The following is a 17,080-nucleotide window of genomic DNA, read 5'->3' as shown; positions in this document are numbered from 1 at the left end:
TTTAGCCTGAGTGAGTGAGTCCACATTTAATCTTGTGATTTTTATCATTACAATGTGAAATGGAAACTATATAGAAAGAATATTTAAAAAGGGGGGAGAATTCAGCATCAGTGCGTCCTCAAAGCAAGATAGTTTGTATAGTATAAGTCAAGACTAGTCTGACCTATGTCTAATAATTTATCTTACTGACCAAATAATCATTTGTTTTCAGTCACTGCTCTACTTTCAGTTACTACTCTACAGATTTGGAAGTCTTGATGGCATCATGGCACATGATACAAAATGATATTAGATTACTTTGCCAGCCATAGGTCAGGATCTAGCAAATTGATGCCCCTGCTAGGACATCATAATCCCATAGAAATAAGTCTTTCGAAAGTAAACATTCCTATCTACACTATACAAGAATTCCCCGAAATTTGTATTAAAGATAACAATTTCAAATGTATTAAGTAGGTGTGCAAATTTGATTTATTTGACAAAATAAATCCCCTTCTCAGAGCAGCACCCCTGGAGCTGGTAGGGATTCAGCGCCTTGCTCAAGGACACCTCAGCAGGGTGGATGCTTGCTGTGGTGTTGAAAAGTAGCGTTCCGCTATATACACTTAACACTGTGTATCTGGTTGTTGTGCATACATGCATGTTACATCTCCAATGCTCTGTGATGTCCATATCAAATCAACTGAACCTAACCTGACACGGGGGCCATTTTCCTGACTCACTACTACACCATCCTGCTGAGTAACACTGAAAGCAGACCTCTATAGCCGATATATATAAATGTTCCAGTGTGCAGTACTGTTAGAATCAGTGTCCCGGCAGTGCGTACCTCACTCTCCAGAGTGTGAATCTCTCTGGGCAGCTCCACGGCGTGTCTGCTGAAGTAGTCCATGGTGATGGCGTTGTTCCAGTAGCTGAGGTTGTTCTCTTGACTTGACGACTTCTTCTTCCTCCTCATACAGCACACAGTCAACAGCACAGCTAGAGACGGGAGAGGCAAGGGGAAACAAGGTTAGTATAGTGGTTAGAATAGAAAGCACCCACCCACCCACACCGACTGCTCAGGTAGAGCTTAACATGTTTCAGGACGCCATTGTGCTCGAAAGGAAACATCCACCATAGAACACTTGAACACTGGGGGGGGGGGGGACTATTTGTAAAAAAAAAAAGAAAAAAAAGAAGAAGAGCTATTGGCTATATATATATTATAGTATAATAATACTATATTTAATTAATATTAATTAATTTAATTAATTTAATTAATATTATATTGTATCTTGCATTTCAGGGCCTATGTTGTATTCTCGCAAACCTAGACAACATGGCATCACATCATGATATTTCCTGCGCAGCTATAATGGAGTTTAATAGTTATCTAAAACAGTGGTTCCCAAGCGTACCGTAAGTGGTACTTGCGCCCCCTGCTGGTGGTACTTGGAAGGCTCTGTGATTTTTTTTTTTTTTTTTTTTTGTGTGCAAAATCCATGGTGGTCATTAGTAGTAGTTTTCAAACATGTGAAAGTGAAATAATAATAATAATTATTAATATTATTGGCAGTGTTTCTCAAGGTAGGTGGTACTTGCGCCCCCCCCCCCCCCTGCTGGTGGTACTTGATCCCTGGAATGCCAATGTTTAAATTATGAAATAAACGCAACTTTAAAATCAATTGTAAAACATGTTTATCTATCAAAATAATACTACGAATGAAAATAAACCTGTGATCATTGAAATTGAGGTTTATTTTGTTGTCTTGAGATTTAGAAACAAATATTTGTTTCTGACGGACACTATACCTGTACACTATACAGTTGATATTTATTGTTTGTTTACAATAAATACTGTTATTTGGAATAAATGTGCCTCCTGCGTGAACTGTGCATAGCTGAATAGACTGTATTTTAGCGTCGGTCATATGGTGGTACTTGGAGAGCCAACTACTTTCTCAGGTGGTACTTGGTGTAAAAAGGTTGGGAACCGCTGATCTAAAACATCTGTGGTAAATGGCAGGTTCTAGTTGCAGTCCCTCCCAATCAAAGAGCAAGGGCTTCTTTCCAGAGCCGCCATTTTGCACCGACGTTCAACAATCATACAGGGAGGAATAGAATACATCGTAGACGAGGCAGGGATTCCAATTTCTCCTCTGACAGTAGCCTCAATAGACCAGAATGCAATGCAGCCACAAGGCACGTTGTGTTTTGTGTAAAGGGCATGACTCTCTCACTTGATCTCAACTGGGAAAACTCTTGCTTGCTGTGCTATTGCTATTAGCTTATGCTGCAAGATCTGGGGCTTTTCTGTGGAAACGTTGACCATTTCTTAAATAATAAATCAATGCTGAGGTGAAGTGTGTGTGAGAATACACTTTTTTCTTTTGGAAATGGATCTTCCGGGGGAATTGATTCCCTGCACCACAAGCAAAGAGTCAAGCGAGAGGTGTGCGTGTTCGTGTTGCCTTCTACTCATCGCTTTTCTATGGGATGTCATAAGGCATTCTGGGAAATGTACAAAATCACAAACTGAAGTAGAAGTAGACCAGGCAGGTTTAATGTGAATATTTTGTACAGCAGTTAATTAAGCAATATAGCATGAGAGCCAGTGTGTTGTGCCAAATATATCCCCCTGATCAGCTGTTATCCCACGAGGCCGCAGGCCGAGTGGGATAACTGCTGATCAGGGGGATATATTTGGCACAACACACGCAGCTCGAGTGCTATATTGCTTTTATAAAACGGTTTCCAAGTATGATAATATAATAATAATAATACTATAAGTCCGACTCCGACTGGCATGTCATTCTGATAGAGTCAGTTGAAACACTACTGTAAGGCGGGACCGCAAGAACGTGCGGGTGATTTGATTGGATCGTTCTGGAGACTGAAGTTGACATTGGCCAATCCTGGCGCTTGCTGAGAAGCTGAGAGCTTTCTGGAAACCCCGACAGGCAGCTCGAGCGCAGCGCTGCATTCTCAGCTCTTGCTGAGAAGCTGAGAGCTTTTCTGCAAAGCCCGACACCAACTAACGTTACGGGGTTAAATGCGGGGTTAAATGCGGGGTTAACAGCCTTTCTTTTGCAAAGAAGACATTAGCCCGCATCTATTCTTGTACAAAACATCATTTTCTGCGAAGTATTAGTAAAGTTATAAGCGAAGATCGATTCACAAGGATCTGACAGCTGTCTCCGCCATTTTTTTTTCTACGTTGTCATTTGAGGTAAGCCTTATTATTACTCTCTTAGTAAGAGAGTTGCCATGGCAACCAATAACCCATGGCCATGGGTTATTGAACTCGGTTACTGGAATTATACAATGGCTGTGAACCAATCAGATTGCTTGATTTGAGAGAGCCGTTTTATAATGGACTTTATAAAACGGCTCTCTCAAATCAAGCAATCTGATTGGTTCACAGCCATTGTATAAATCCAATAACCGAGTCCAATAACCCATGGCCATGGGTTATTGGACTCGGTTATTGGTTGCCATGGCAACTCTCTTACTAAAAGCCTTTGGTTTAAAAAAAAAAACAAATGGCGGAGACAGCTGTCAGATCCTTGTGAATCGATCTTCGCTTATAACTTTACCAATACTTCGCAGAAAATGATGTTTTGTACAAGAATAGATGCGGGGTAATGTCTTCTTTGCAAAAGAAAGGCGGTTAACCCCGCATTTAACCCCGTAACGTTAGTTGGTGTCGGGCTTTGCAGAAAGCATTCAGCTTCTCAGCAAGCGCTGAGAATGCAACGCTGCGCTCGCGCTGCCTGTCGGGGTTTCCAGAAAGCTCTCAGCTACTCGGCAAGCGCCAGGATTGGCCAATGTCAACTTCAGTCTCCAGAACGATCCAATCAAATCACCCGCATGTTCTTGCGGTCCCGCCTTACAGTAGTGTTTCAACTGACTCTATCAGAATGACATGCCAGTCGGAGTCGGACTTATAGTATTATTATTATTATTATATTATCATACTTGGAAACCGTTTTATAAAAGCAATATAGCACTCGAGCTGCGTGTGTTGTGGAATATATCCCCCTGCTCAGCAGTTATCCCACGAGGCCGCAGCTGATCAGGGGGATATATTTGGCACAACACACTGGCTCTCATGCTATATTGCTTAATTAAACCACGGCGGGCCAAAACCCCGAAAGGTACTAAATGCGATATTCGGACCTAATAGTTGTCAGCAAAATGCTACTTGCTATGTGGCGAGACAGAGGGGAGTAATGGTGTTCTAAGCAGTGAGGGAGGCCCCTCTGTGTGTTTGGAACTCAGAGGTCTGTTTTTCACACAGACGGTGGCTATAAGTAGTGGGGCTGCTGCACCACCTGGCTACAGTGCAGATTTACGCTAAAAACAGGGTCTAAATGATGTCTTTTCAAGTCAACTTGGCATCTCAGGAATTGTAGAGACTTGGATTACGCCAGGTGGGCAGTATGGAGGCATTTGATGTAGAGCTGCAACGATTAATCGATTAATCGATTAGTCGATCGACAGAAAATTAATCGACAACTATTTTGATAATCGATTAATCGTTTCGAGTACAATGTTAAGAGAAAAGGTCTAAATTCTCTGATTCCAGCTTCGTAAATGTGAATATTTTCTGGTTTATTTACTCCTGTATGACAGTAAACTGATATTATCTTTGAGTTGTGGACAAAACAAGACATTTGAGGGAGTCATCTTGGGCTTTGGGAAACACTGATCGTCATTTGCCACCATTTTCTGTCATTTTATAGACCAAACAACTAATCGATTAATCGAGAAAAGAATCGACAGATTAATCGATTATGAAAATAATCGTTAGTTGCAGCCCTAATTTGATGTTCTTGTTTCTGTTGTTTTTCACGTTTTTGTGACCCTGTTCACCCTCAGCAGACAGCTCTACTTCCCTGACGCCGGCTGTTGGCGAGTACCTCATACAACCCCACATCAAAAAAATCGGAACTATCCCTTTAAGCAATCAGACCGTTTCTACACTCAATCAACTTTTTTCAAGCTGGTCTGACTAAGTACTTACAACACGAGGACACAGGCACGCTGATGGCCAGCACAATCCACACAATGTCCATCTTGCTCAGGCAGATGGTGGCGCGGGACAGCGGGGAGTCGAGAGTGGGGCCCGAGCTGTTACCGGAGGCCCAGGGGTCGCGGGTGGTGGCGGGCACCAGCCTGTTCAGGAAGTTCCCGCTGGCTGTGGAAGGAGACTCCCAGTGGAACGACCCGTTCCCGGACTCCTCGTCCGAGCTGCCGTTATAGAGCAGCCCTCCTCCGTCTGTGGTAACGTTCCCCAACCAGTGTCCTAGAGAGGCATTGTCTGTGGCGTTACCCTGAGGTGGAAGCAGCGGGAGAGGGACAACCCGCGTACGACCTTCCTCAACACCAGTGTCGTTGGCTGCGCTACGGTTGTTTGGGATGGTGGTGGTGGCACTGGGCTGCGTCTTGGGGCCCAGGGTTGGTGTGGTGGGCGCAGGGGAAGTAAGATTCTCCAGCGGGCTTTCCACCAGCGGGACAGACCCTCCGTCAGACGGCTGGGATACTAGCTCCATGGTGGGGGGCTCGTTGATGTCTGAGTGCACCTCCCTCACTGTGATGGTGTGGAGTGGTGCCCGCTCCCCGAGTGCCGGGCCTAGTGCGTCGTCCGCGTCCGCTGAGGAAGAGGAGAAGGTCAGGGAGGAAGGCTGCAGCTCGGTAGCATACTGCTGACTGGGGTCGGTGGGGTCCTCCATACTCAACCTCTCCGGCTCTATATGGTGTGCAGCTGAAAGCTCGGGTCCCAGCGTGTCTCCTCTTTCTGAGGCAGAGGCCGGGGTGTTTGGAGCCCCCCTGGCAGCAGCTTGGCTGGGGGATTTGGGACTGTTGCTGGCCTGGTTAGAGCTGACAGTATCTGGGTTATGGCCTTGAAACACTCTGACCAATTTGTGCATATGGCCCTGGTTGACGACAGCGGAACCTGGCTCCTGGGGCCGATTCACACGGCGGCTCTCAGTCACATGACCTGGCTTGGCGCTCGCAGTGCTCACAGTGTTTGGACTGACAGTGTTTGCGTCGTGAAGGGGAGGGTCGTCGTCATGAGTCTGGCTGCGGGTGAGGGGGTGTTGGGTGGTGTGAAGCCAGCCCAGGGAGGGGAGCGCCACAGTGGGGCCGATGACGTTTGTTGTGGGTTGTGCGGCACCTTTGGAGGACCACTCCCCGCTGCTGGAGCCTTCCTGATGCCAGTCCTGGTGGGAAGGGATGGGGGCTGACAGGGGGCTGCTCTGGGCGGCGGCTGCCATGGAGACAGAGTCGTGGGACGTCTGGCTGAGGTGCAGCCCCTGTGCTGATGACACCAGTCCTACTGGCAGTGCTAGGAATGCTAGAACACCTAGAGAGAATGAGAGAGAGATGATCAGAATAAAAACAGATGTTAACATTATCGTACGGTGTATCAGTTTAGTATTATGAATGATCAGATCAGTCACACGCACGCACAAGTGAAGTGTGCGTGTGTGTGTGTGTGTGTGTGTGTGTGTGTGTGTGTGTGTGTGTGTGTGTGTGTGTGTGTGTGTGCGTGTGCCTGTCGGGGTCAGCGTGTCTGTCTGCCTCTATAAATCCTTTCTCCCAAGGCTCCTTGCTTATCATAGACATAGGTGTGCAGCAGCCCAGCAGCTAGAGTTGACTGTTGGGGTGTTCAGGGGGAGCCTCTAGCCTTGTCTTTGCATTCATTACAACCATCAGGCTTTAATCAACTGCACCGCCATGTTTGTCACTCGCCTAGTTGAACTAGATTGCTTTATAAAGCGCATTATGCACTCGATGAGTTCCACAGTGTGTGGTGCATGTGAGGTGGCACTTGGGATTTGGGGGACTTGTTAAATGAGGCTGCAGCACTAACGTTACTATGCAGAATGTATTAAAGTCTGCTCACTCTCCACCGGGGGCATAAAATAACCAGTGATGATTTGATTCTCTGCTCACTCAGGGAGACGTCCCTGGAAACGCTGCAAGAAATCATTTTTGAGATATGTATATATTTTGTTTTACAGTGAACACAAAGGATCGATTCATGACAGTAAGAGCATCAAAATACTTATAAAAAATAATTATAATAACATGCTGAAACCATTTGAGGGAGCCTGACAGATTCACTTTGTCTAGCTCAATCCTATAAGGAGGCTATGTAGTGACAAGGCATTAGCAGCTGCCTGTGGGGAATATCGGCCCTATTAGGCTATCCCAGACAGCACGAACGTCAGAGGGAGGAACGTGCAAGAGCTTCTTAATTTCCCCTTTGCTCCCTGCCCACCTTCCCTTAGTGACACTGTTCAACATGGCTAACATGAACACATCAGTTGAACAGTGTCGTTCAACACGGCTAATGTGAACACATTAGTGAAGCTCCCAGTAGGCGGGTCTATGCAGACCAGTGATGAACAGCACATTATTGCAATGCTAAAGTAACGCACCAAAGCTCCTTTCTGTACTGCTTGAGAGGGAGAATGGGCTGATTTTATGTATTATGTAGATTGTTTTTTTCAAAGACATGCCTCCAAGGGTCTGGCAGAATAGAAAAGAAGACTGATATGATATGGCAGGGTACAGGGCAATTGGTGACGAGGTGGCTATGCTTAACGCAATAGAGAAATTAAGAGGGAGATAGTTAAGTATAGCAAATAAAACTGCATTGTTTTGGTCATGGATGGTCCTCATGCCCCCCCCCCCCCATATCTCTACCCTCCTTCCCCACACCCCTCTCTTGTTCTTCTGATTGTATTACTTTGCCTTTGTTTCTTAATTCGGTTGACATCACATATTGTAATAATTCATGTAGGCCGATGTATTTTGTTTTGCTTTTTGTTTGTTTTTTCTCTCTCTCGCTCTTATTTGATTGAAAACTCAATAAAAAACAATTTGAAACACAAATGGATGTACTCATAAAACCCCCAGAACAATATAGTACCACCAGGCAAAACGCAGATTCTAAAAGCCACCCATGTGACCCAGATGTTGTGCCCGTCATTTAACCATGGTGCTCCCTCTGTAACTATGGAAACCAAGTTTCCATTTTCAGCTGGACAGGGAAGGAGGAGATGGGAGATGAGGTGAGATGAGAAATCTGTTCTAACCCACAGAGAGAGGTAGTGGAAATGGACAGAACGTAATCTTTTTTTAAACACACCTCAGGATTGGTAAGATAAGGTGAACACAGGCTCTCTTTTTTTAACACTAACTGAGACCAGACCACAGTCAACAGCCCAATATCTCGCATTTCTTCTTGCAGTAGAAAAACGAATTTTCCATCACATATGACATGTATAAACTCTTTTCACCTCGTCCATTGTGGGGAACCACGCTAGAACCCTAAAGCGCCGACTATTTAAACTCAGCCTCTGTGTCATTAATCATATTCCCCCATACTCAATCACAGACTAGCACTATAGGCTCCTTCCCTGTCTGCCATTAACCAAAGCTGTCACATGCTTAATCCATGGGGCCCGCTCCAGGCCCATAGCTGAGGAGATAACACACGGCTCGCCTTGATTTATCACAGCTCCTCTTTCCTGAGATGATCCCGAGGCAGGGAACCAAACACTCCTAACCAACCTACACCAGCTGAAGCATTTGGCACCTGGGCAACATGGACACTGGCTCCGTTATTGTTGCATTAACTGCTGACGATGTGTTGTCCATTGTAAAATGTGGAGGTTACAGTTTGCTGAACTGTCTACAAACACTTGCAGCCACTTTGAACTACTGTGCACGGGGGCCAAAAGAGAGTGACAAGGTTTACCATGCTGCGCTTTGGCTTCAATGAATCAAACCTTCAATCAGTAGCCAGCTCCCGCTGTCCCAACCTGGCAACCTATCAAACCTTCAATCAGTAGCCAGCTCCCGCTCTCCCAACCTGGCAACCTGACACCTCTGCTGCTGCTGAATAAAACATGACACCTGCACTCCCTTCACCAATCACAAACAAAATGAACATTAAAGATGGGCGAACCAAATGCTCTGGTGCGCGCGTCCATGCATGCACACACACACACGCACGCACGCACGCACGCACGCACGCACGCGCACACACACACACACACACACACACACACACACACACACACACACACACACACACACACACACACACACACACACACACACACACACACACACACACACACACACACACACACACACACCCTAACCCTAACCCTAACCCACACTCAAAAACACATGCACAAATCCAATGAGCAAAAAATAGTTAAAATATAATATACAATTGCTTGATGCTTATCACACACTGCTCCACTACACAATGGATTATATATTCCCCCTGATCTGTAACAAGCACACATATTAATATTCATCTGTAGCTTTGCAGTTTAGTCAAATCATGTTTTATTCAATATCTCATCTAAAACCTTAAAAGTGGGCAAATGCTTTTTAAGTTAGTTTGTGCCAAGACATATGGTTGCCAGCAACACCCAGTAGGTATAACCTTGACATTGTATCAGGTTGTTAGGTTAATCCATTTAGAGAACAACGCGGAAGCTTTTCAAAGAATTCTGCTGATCTGTCTTTGTTTCGTATGCGAGGCTCCTTCTTTAACTTTGGCTGTTTCTCATTATTAAAGGTTATAGCTGCATAAGGCCATACATATTAGAAAGAGTTTAAAGAGAAAAGCACTTGGGCAGCACATCTGTGTTCCCTCTGCGTTGTGTGTATATACTGTTAGTACGTGTGTCTATTTCCATGCACACACCATGCTGCACGGGGACAACGCAAAGGGCTGCAATTTGTCACAGTGGTTGTGCGTCTGGCTGATGGAGTGAGAGTGTAAGCAGGTTGTGCGTCTGGCTGATGGAGTGAGAGTGTAAGCCGGGCAAACGCAGACAGAGCGCGCCTGCTCCTTTCCTCCACATAGACCTCCAGTGGAGGAGCAGCAGGCGCGGGGAGTGAATTAACAAGAGAAATGATCGAAAAGGCTGGAGAAGTGAACTGAGCTTTATGAACAACATCCATTATGAAGTGAGTTGAAGCACGGGGAGAACATGAGCAAATGGGATGGAGGAGGGAGAGAACAGAGAGGTCAGACGGGGTGAGGAGAATGTGTAGAGAGAGCAGGAAGTGTAGGTGTGTGGGCGTTGCGTCAACGATGGTCCTCCACGGACTTTGGGCCGAGGACGTTGGAGGGCATATGAGGTGAGGAATATGTTTTTTACAACATTATTCTTGCTAAACAACCCTCTCCCTGTGAGCATCCTTGATTCATCATTGTGCATGTTGGCTGCTTTTGGCCTGTGTGCACAGATCAATGAGCACATGACACAAAGGCACAAAGAGTCAGTCCATTTTCAATATGGACGACTTGAGAGGCCTCTTGGGGTGAAGATGGCTGAGGACACAAACAACAAATGGCCATGGATGTTTCTCAGTCTTAAGGACGGATGTGATTAGATTTCAAAGATGGCCGACGATGTGACTTTGAATTGAAGGTCTTCCTCCTTGTCTTTCTATTATATGCTTTGTAGGATGGGAGGGGGACAGACAGGCCGCTAACACTCTTATCACTGACACCAACCTGTTGCCATGCCTCGCTATCTACGGTCTGTCACCCGGTGGATCATCCCCTAATATGCTGATAGCATGGAGAAAAAGCAGGTCCAGGTACAATTACTGTGGAATTACGCCCTGATTGATGTGACTGATGGAGCCTCACCTGATTTCCATGAACAAAGCCCAGGATGTATTGAGGGACGGGCAATTTATGCAGTAAACTTGCTGAATTAGGACTCTTTTGAATGCACAAGAAGCCAGTGACATTCATGTAAGTCCTCCATTGATGGCATTGGGGACATCAATAAATCATGTTGCAAAGCAGCGTCCCTGCACACTGATCCAATGCCGGCTTTGTCCCACCAATCACTCACCATTAGACTCAATGTCAGCGGGACAAGGGGCAGAGCGGCCGCTACAGCCTCTGTCATTGAATCTAAAGTTACACCGGCGAGATGGTAAACAACAGAACATTTAATCCCACTGATGAAATCCTGCCACAAAACAGCGTTATTGCCATGGGCTCCACTCATAAGCCACAGACTCCATGTTATTGCCATGGGCTCCACTCATAAGCCACAGACTCCATGTTATTGCCATGGGCTCCACTCATAAGCCACAGACTCCATGTTATTGCCATGGGCTCCACTCATAAGCCACAGACTCCATGTTATTGCCATGGGCTCCACTCATAAGCCACAGACTCCATGTTATTGCCATGGGCTCCACTCATAAGCCACAGACTCCATGTTATTGCCATGGGCTCCACTCATAAGCCACAGACTCCATGTTATTGCCATGGGCTCCACTCATAAGCCACAGACTCCATTCCAGGGGAATAATATTGTTGAGGCCCCCCTACATCATGAACCCACCGGCCTAATCAATCATACTGGAGAATCCACTTAGTGTGCGGGGGGGCAGGCTATCAGTGGTTGGCTGCATGATCAATCCTGGAGGGGGGTGAGGTGGGGGGGGGGTCCTCGCTGTGGAGGGTAGGGGATAGAGGAGATTCATGTTTTTCTTTCCAGGGGTCACCTCCCGCTGAGCACAGTGGAGAACTACTAGGGCTTGAATGTGCGGTGAGAATCTGCGTATGAAGCAGCCGTCACTGCCCGGCTGCTTGTGCTGCATCATCAATGGGCAGTAACTTGGCAGTCACTCACACCGTTCGAATTGGACGGCGCTCAGAAAAAAGCCAAAAATAGAGGCTGCGAACTCATCCATCAATGAGACTTGAGTCCTGCTGTCTGTGCTTCAGGCTGTACCTCAGAAATGTTACTGCTCCGGCCACTCTCTGCTCAGGCTGCATGACGGGGGAATAAAGGGAGCCCGTGGAACCAAATGCACACTTCCTATGAGAATCTGGCCAAGGTCAAGGCAAGGGCGTAAATGAAAAAAGTTGCATTCCGGGATAAGAAATCCACCATTTGCCATGTATATACTATATACATTACACTATATACTATATACTATATTGTGTGTGTGTGTGTGTGTGTGTGTGTGTGTATGTGTGTGTGTGAGTGTGAGACGTGTGTGTGTGTGTGTGTGTGTGTGTGTGTGTGTGTGTGTGTACACACACACACACACACACACACACACACACACACACACACACACACACACACACACACACACACACACACACACACACACACACACAGAAGCCCTGCCTGCTTACTCATTACAAGTTGCTCAGGAATAAAAGTGTAAAATAAATGCCTAAAGTGGAAAAGGGAAAAGATTAAGAAGTAAATGTAATTATGTCCACATCATTAAAAGATAGGCTGAATAGCTGCTACAGTTTGGAAACCCTAGGCACTGAACTGACGTCCTCACCACCACTATAAGCCAGTCCTCCAGAGCACATTTAGGTTTGTTTATGTTGATCACCGGAATCACAGTCCTGTCCTATAGAGACACTGCGTAACGCGTCATCATTCAGAAGCCACGCCCAAGACGGGGGAAAACAGAAACTCCCCCTCCAATCCTGGCGTTCTCCTATGTCACGTGCATGGTTGCGTGTTGCACAAAAAGATTGTATATACGGAAGATGAACACTCCAACTTACTTCCTGACAGCCAGATCCACATTTTCCTTCTCGCCAATTCTCAATGGCTTTCTTGTTTTGCTCAGGAGTACAAAAAAACTTTAACTGGCGATTTTTTACATTTTTGTTGTCTGCGCAGCCCACCACACAACAGCTTTTAGCTATGTTTAATTCAAGGAAAATGACGCTGGTGTGTGGAAATGAACGGAGCTTTTCCCCCGTGATGGGCGTGGCCTATTTCTATGGAAGCCCATAGCTGACTTTATTCAAATGATAATGTAAACTTGAAAATGATAATGTAAACTTGAAAATGGTAATGTAATTCCTCAATAACATTATCATTTTCAACACATGTGTGTGTTATTTCAGTAAAAATGAAAATGAAAATGGAATAATCCAATTTTCATTTTCATTTTCATATACTTGTAAGGGCTTTCTATGACTATATAAGAATTAAAATGACAAGCTGTTTGACATTTAATTTTCAAAGTCCATAGCCCGCTCTACAATGGACTATATTCAAATGGTAATTTAAATTTGGTAATGAAAATGCAATCCCAAAAATGCAGCCTAATTTTCCATCTCTGCAAGCATTAATTAAGTCACAATTCAAATTATAATGCATTTTTGTAGAAAATGTCAAATGATCATTTAAATGGTATTTGACATTTCATTTGAATTTAGTCATACTGCTTTTCAATGGACTATATCAAACTTGTAATTTAAATGTGGAAATGTAAATGCAATCCAAAAAATCCAGCCTAATTTTCCATCCCTGCAAGCATTATGTAAGTCACAATTCAAATGAAAATGCATTTGTATTTGACATTACATGTTTGACATTCGACATTACATTATCAAAGACTGCCCATAGCTGACTCAATTCAAATGATAATTTAAACTTGAAAATGGTAATGTAATTCCTCAATGACATTATCATTTTCAACACATGTGTGTGTTATTTCAGTAAAAATGAAAATGAAAATGGAATAATCCAATTTTCATTTTCATTTTCATATACTTGTAAGGGCTTTCTATGACTATATAAGAATTAAAATGACAAGCTGTTTGACATTTAATTTTCAAAGTCCATAGCCCGCTCTACAATGGACTATATTCAAATGGTAATTTAAATTTGGTAATGAAAATGCAATCCCAAAAATGCAGCCTAATTTTCCATCTCTGCAAGCATTAATTAAGTCACAATTCAAATTATAATGCATTTTTGTAGAAAATGTCAAATGATCATTTAAATGGTATTTGACATTTCATTTGAATTTAGTCATACTGCTTTTCAATGGACTATATCAAACTTGTAATTTAAATGTGGAAATGTAAATGCAATCCAAAAAATCCAGCCTAATTTTCCATCCCTGCAAGCATTATGTAAGTCACAATTCAAATGAAAATGCATTTGTATTTGACATTACATGTTTGACATTCGACATTACATTATCAAAGACTGAACATGCTTTGCAATGTACTCTATTCAAATGAAAAACAGCAAAACAGCGCCTCCCGTGTATTGCAGGTTCACTTCGTGCGTTATCTGTGACAAAATGAAAATGAAAATGCAATCTGTCAGGCCGCTCGTCAAGGCGGGTCTTCAATTGGGAGGATGTCACTCATTGGCTACTTTCAGGCTGCCCCAGTTGACCCATGGAGTTGACCGCGGAAGTAAACAGACCCACTTCTGGTCTGTCGCCTTCAACCACCGCAGTCAGGCATGTAGCCTAATGTGCGTTTTTGTTCATATTTAAAGAAGAAACAGCATTATTTATCGGTGCATGGTGTTCATACCGCGGAAGTGACAGCCTAACTGGTCGCTCCACTATCCTGTCTCCATGCGCGTGCATGTGATTGTTGTTTACTTCCTGCAGCAGCTGTTGTGCACTTCTGCCCGCAGATTCACCACAACTCCACAACTCCACAATGAAGTCTCCGGCGGATGAGAACTACTCTTCTTTGCTTTTTACCATCTTTTAATCTCCACTGTGCCTGTCCACGATTATTACAGCTTTTCAGAGCAGCGATGACTGCTAAAAAGATTAATGCAAAAAAAGCGATTCACTGCGGGTTTCGATCAGCATATACAAAAGGTTCCAACACTATAACCCATGCACCTAACCCTCTTCGCCACCAGTCCACTCCAGTTTACCGAAGTCAACTCACCTTATAATGAATGACTATGCAACAGCCGTGGCTAGTTGAACTGAAGTGTTTCACATTAACTTGTTGCTCATTAAAACGTTGAACTATTCGCTGCTACTGATAGTTGAGACTGCACGGTTTACAAGAACTGGCAGAACTGGCAAGAGCATTGATCTCTGGCACCAGGCAACTGAAAATAACTTGAAATTGTAAATGATTCAGATTTTAAAAAGCGATATTATTCGTGATTAGGCAAAAACACTGTGTAAGGAGCTACGAACCCCCATTTGCACATACCGTTATGAGTGGTGACTGTAGGAAGCATGCGCCAAAAGGGCTGGGGTAGAAAACGATCAGCTATGTCGGGCTCCTCCAGTCCAGAAAGAGAAAGGTGGTGATGGTGTTTCTTATTGTATTCAGGGGCATATTGGAGGGTTTACCCACCATTTGAAGTAAGGCAGAGACGCACCTAATTTCAGAACTGTATCAATCAATGAGGGGAAACAAGGTGGGTACACAACTTGTATTTTAAACTCCTTTGTACAGTATTTTGGTTGTTCCGTTTAGCTATAGCTAGCCTAGGCTATGATAATTGTTAATGAAAACTGAAGGGTCTTAAACCTATAGCCTATGATCTAGGCTTTATTAGAAGCATGACTTAACAATGAATCAATCCCCATATTCTAAGTCTTAAAAGTGCACATGAAAATAAATTGGTTGGAGAACCATGTCATTGTATTATTTTATTAGGTAGCCTACAGTATGTAAGGCAGAGACAGGAGAGACAGATCCAAATACATTAAGTGACTCCATAAAAGTGACTCACTAAAATAATACAATGTCTATCAAGGTAAATGATATGGCCAAGTAGGCTTTGCTAAATAAAGAAACAGGGGTGACATGATAAACAAAATAAGATCAGACTGACTGGCATGTAATCACATCACAATACACACATCCTAGCTGAGCTCAGGCCAGAGAGTGATGTAAAGCAGAGGTAAGCAGTTGTGATCAATCGTAATGTTTTTGAACAAGTTGCACAATTATAGTCAAATGACTACATGCACAACTTCTTTACTTCCTGAAATTAGTACAGCTTCTTTATTTCCTGTCCTACACCATTGGATGAACTGATTAATCAGGTGTGCCTGATCATTGTTGTGACTGCAGCACGCCTGACATTAATCAGTTCATCCAAGAGTGATGACAGGAAATAAAGAAGCTGTACTAATTTCAGGAAGTAGTGGAGTTGTGCATGTAGCCCATTGTTTTGAACATGCAGGATCAAGTTGGTGGTAGTAGTAGTTGTAGCACCAGATGTGTATGGTTTCTATGAGGCAAAAAGACAGGAGATAGTCAGATTAGGCAGGCAGTTAGATAATACATCTATCAATCAAACAAACAAACATTTTGCTTAAAGCATGGTGGGTAAATTCAGTTCAAATGTCAATATGAAACAAGACAAAAAAGGCAATATTTCCAAGATTAACACACAACTAAAAGCACTTCAGCTGTGTGTTAATCTTGGAAATATTGCATGTAGGCAGCCTACACCTGTCAGGTTTAATCATCATTGCAGTGGGGACAATGTTTTTAACAGGATGGCTTTAGGCAGAGAAGTTAGGGAACTATCAGTTGGAAGAGGTGGTGAGTAGGCTGAGAAGGGTCAGATAGCCTATTATTTAATGGGCACTAATATGATCAAGAATTCAGATATGCAGTAACAACAATAACAGCATTAAAGATCAAACTGGGCCCAGTTGCACAAAGCACCTTATTAGGTTAAGATGTCCCTTCGAGTCAGAGTTAAGGTGTCCATAAAATAGAATGGGCTGCACAAATCACCCTTAAATCTTCTCCATAAGGTTAAACATTTTAAGGAAAACATAAGCACAAGATTTAAGGGTGTTTTGTGCAGCCAATTCTATTTTATGGACGCCTTAACTCTGACTCGAAGGGAAATCTTAACCTAAGGTGTTTTGTGCAACTGGGCCCAGATAATGAGATGCTAAACAGGAGTTTTTGCATCTGAATTTACGATGGCAAAACATGCATGATTCAATTGCTAGAGTTTGCTACTAGGCTATATAAATTCAACCTCGCTAGGTGCATGCGCCATTTAGCCTACTACATTGTGTTACAACGAAACAAATGAAAACATGCTATAATAACACGCTGTGTTATACTTAAAATATATAGCCTATAGGCTAATTTGGGGGGGGAGGCACGGAGAGGTGAAAACTGCAGCGCAACATGGAAAAGGGACATAAAATCACACATTTCTCAGATAAGAAACTGCTGGTAACGAAGTGTTACACCCACCATATAGGTCCCTAGCATAAGAATGACAATCAAGGATGT

The 17,080-nt window shown here is 43.8% G+C and overlaps 1 protein-coding gene across 2 annotated transcripts in view; it reads right to left on the bottom strand.

The window, feature by feature from the left end:
- The window catches only part of tmem108 (transmembrane protein 108), an 80,024-nt gene that overhangs the window by 2,998 nt on the left and 59,946 nt on the right, over positions 1 to 17,080 (bottom strand). For both annotated transcript variants that reach the window (XM_083632122.1, XM_083632121.1), the window contains 2 exons: positions 5,009 to 6,352; positions 830 to 981 (listed from right to left, as the gene is read on the bottom strand). In XM_083632122.1, coding sequence (XP_083488248.1) covers positions 830 to 981; positions 5,009 to 6,352 — 1,496 coding nt within the window. The remainder of the gene's footprint in view (positions 1 to 829; positions 982 to 5,008; positions 6,353 to 17,080) is intronic.

Source organism: Poromitra crassiceps (genome assembly GCF_964638095.1).
Source record: "Poromitra crassiceps genome assembly, chromosome: 2".
NCBI classification, from domain to species: Eukaryota; Metazoa; Chordata; class Actinopteri; order Beryciformes; family Melamphaidae; genus Poromitra; species Poromitra crassiceps.
This window is presented reverse-complemented; position numbering and strand designations above follow the sequence as displayed.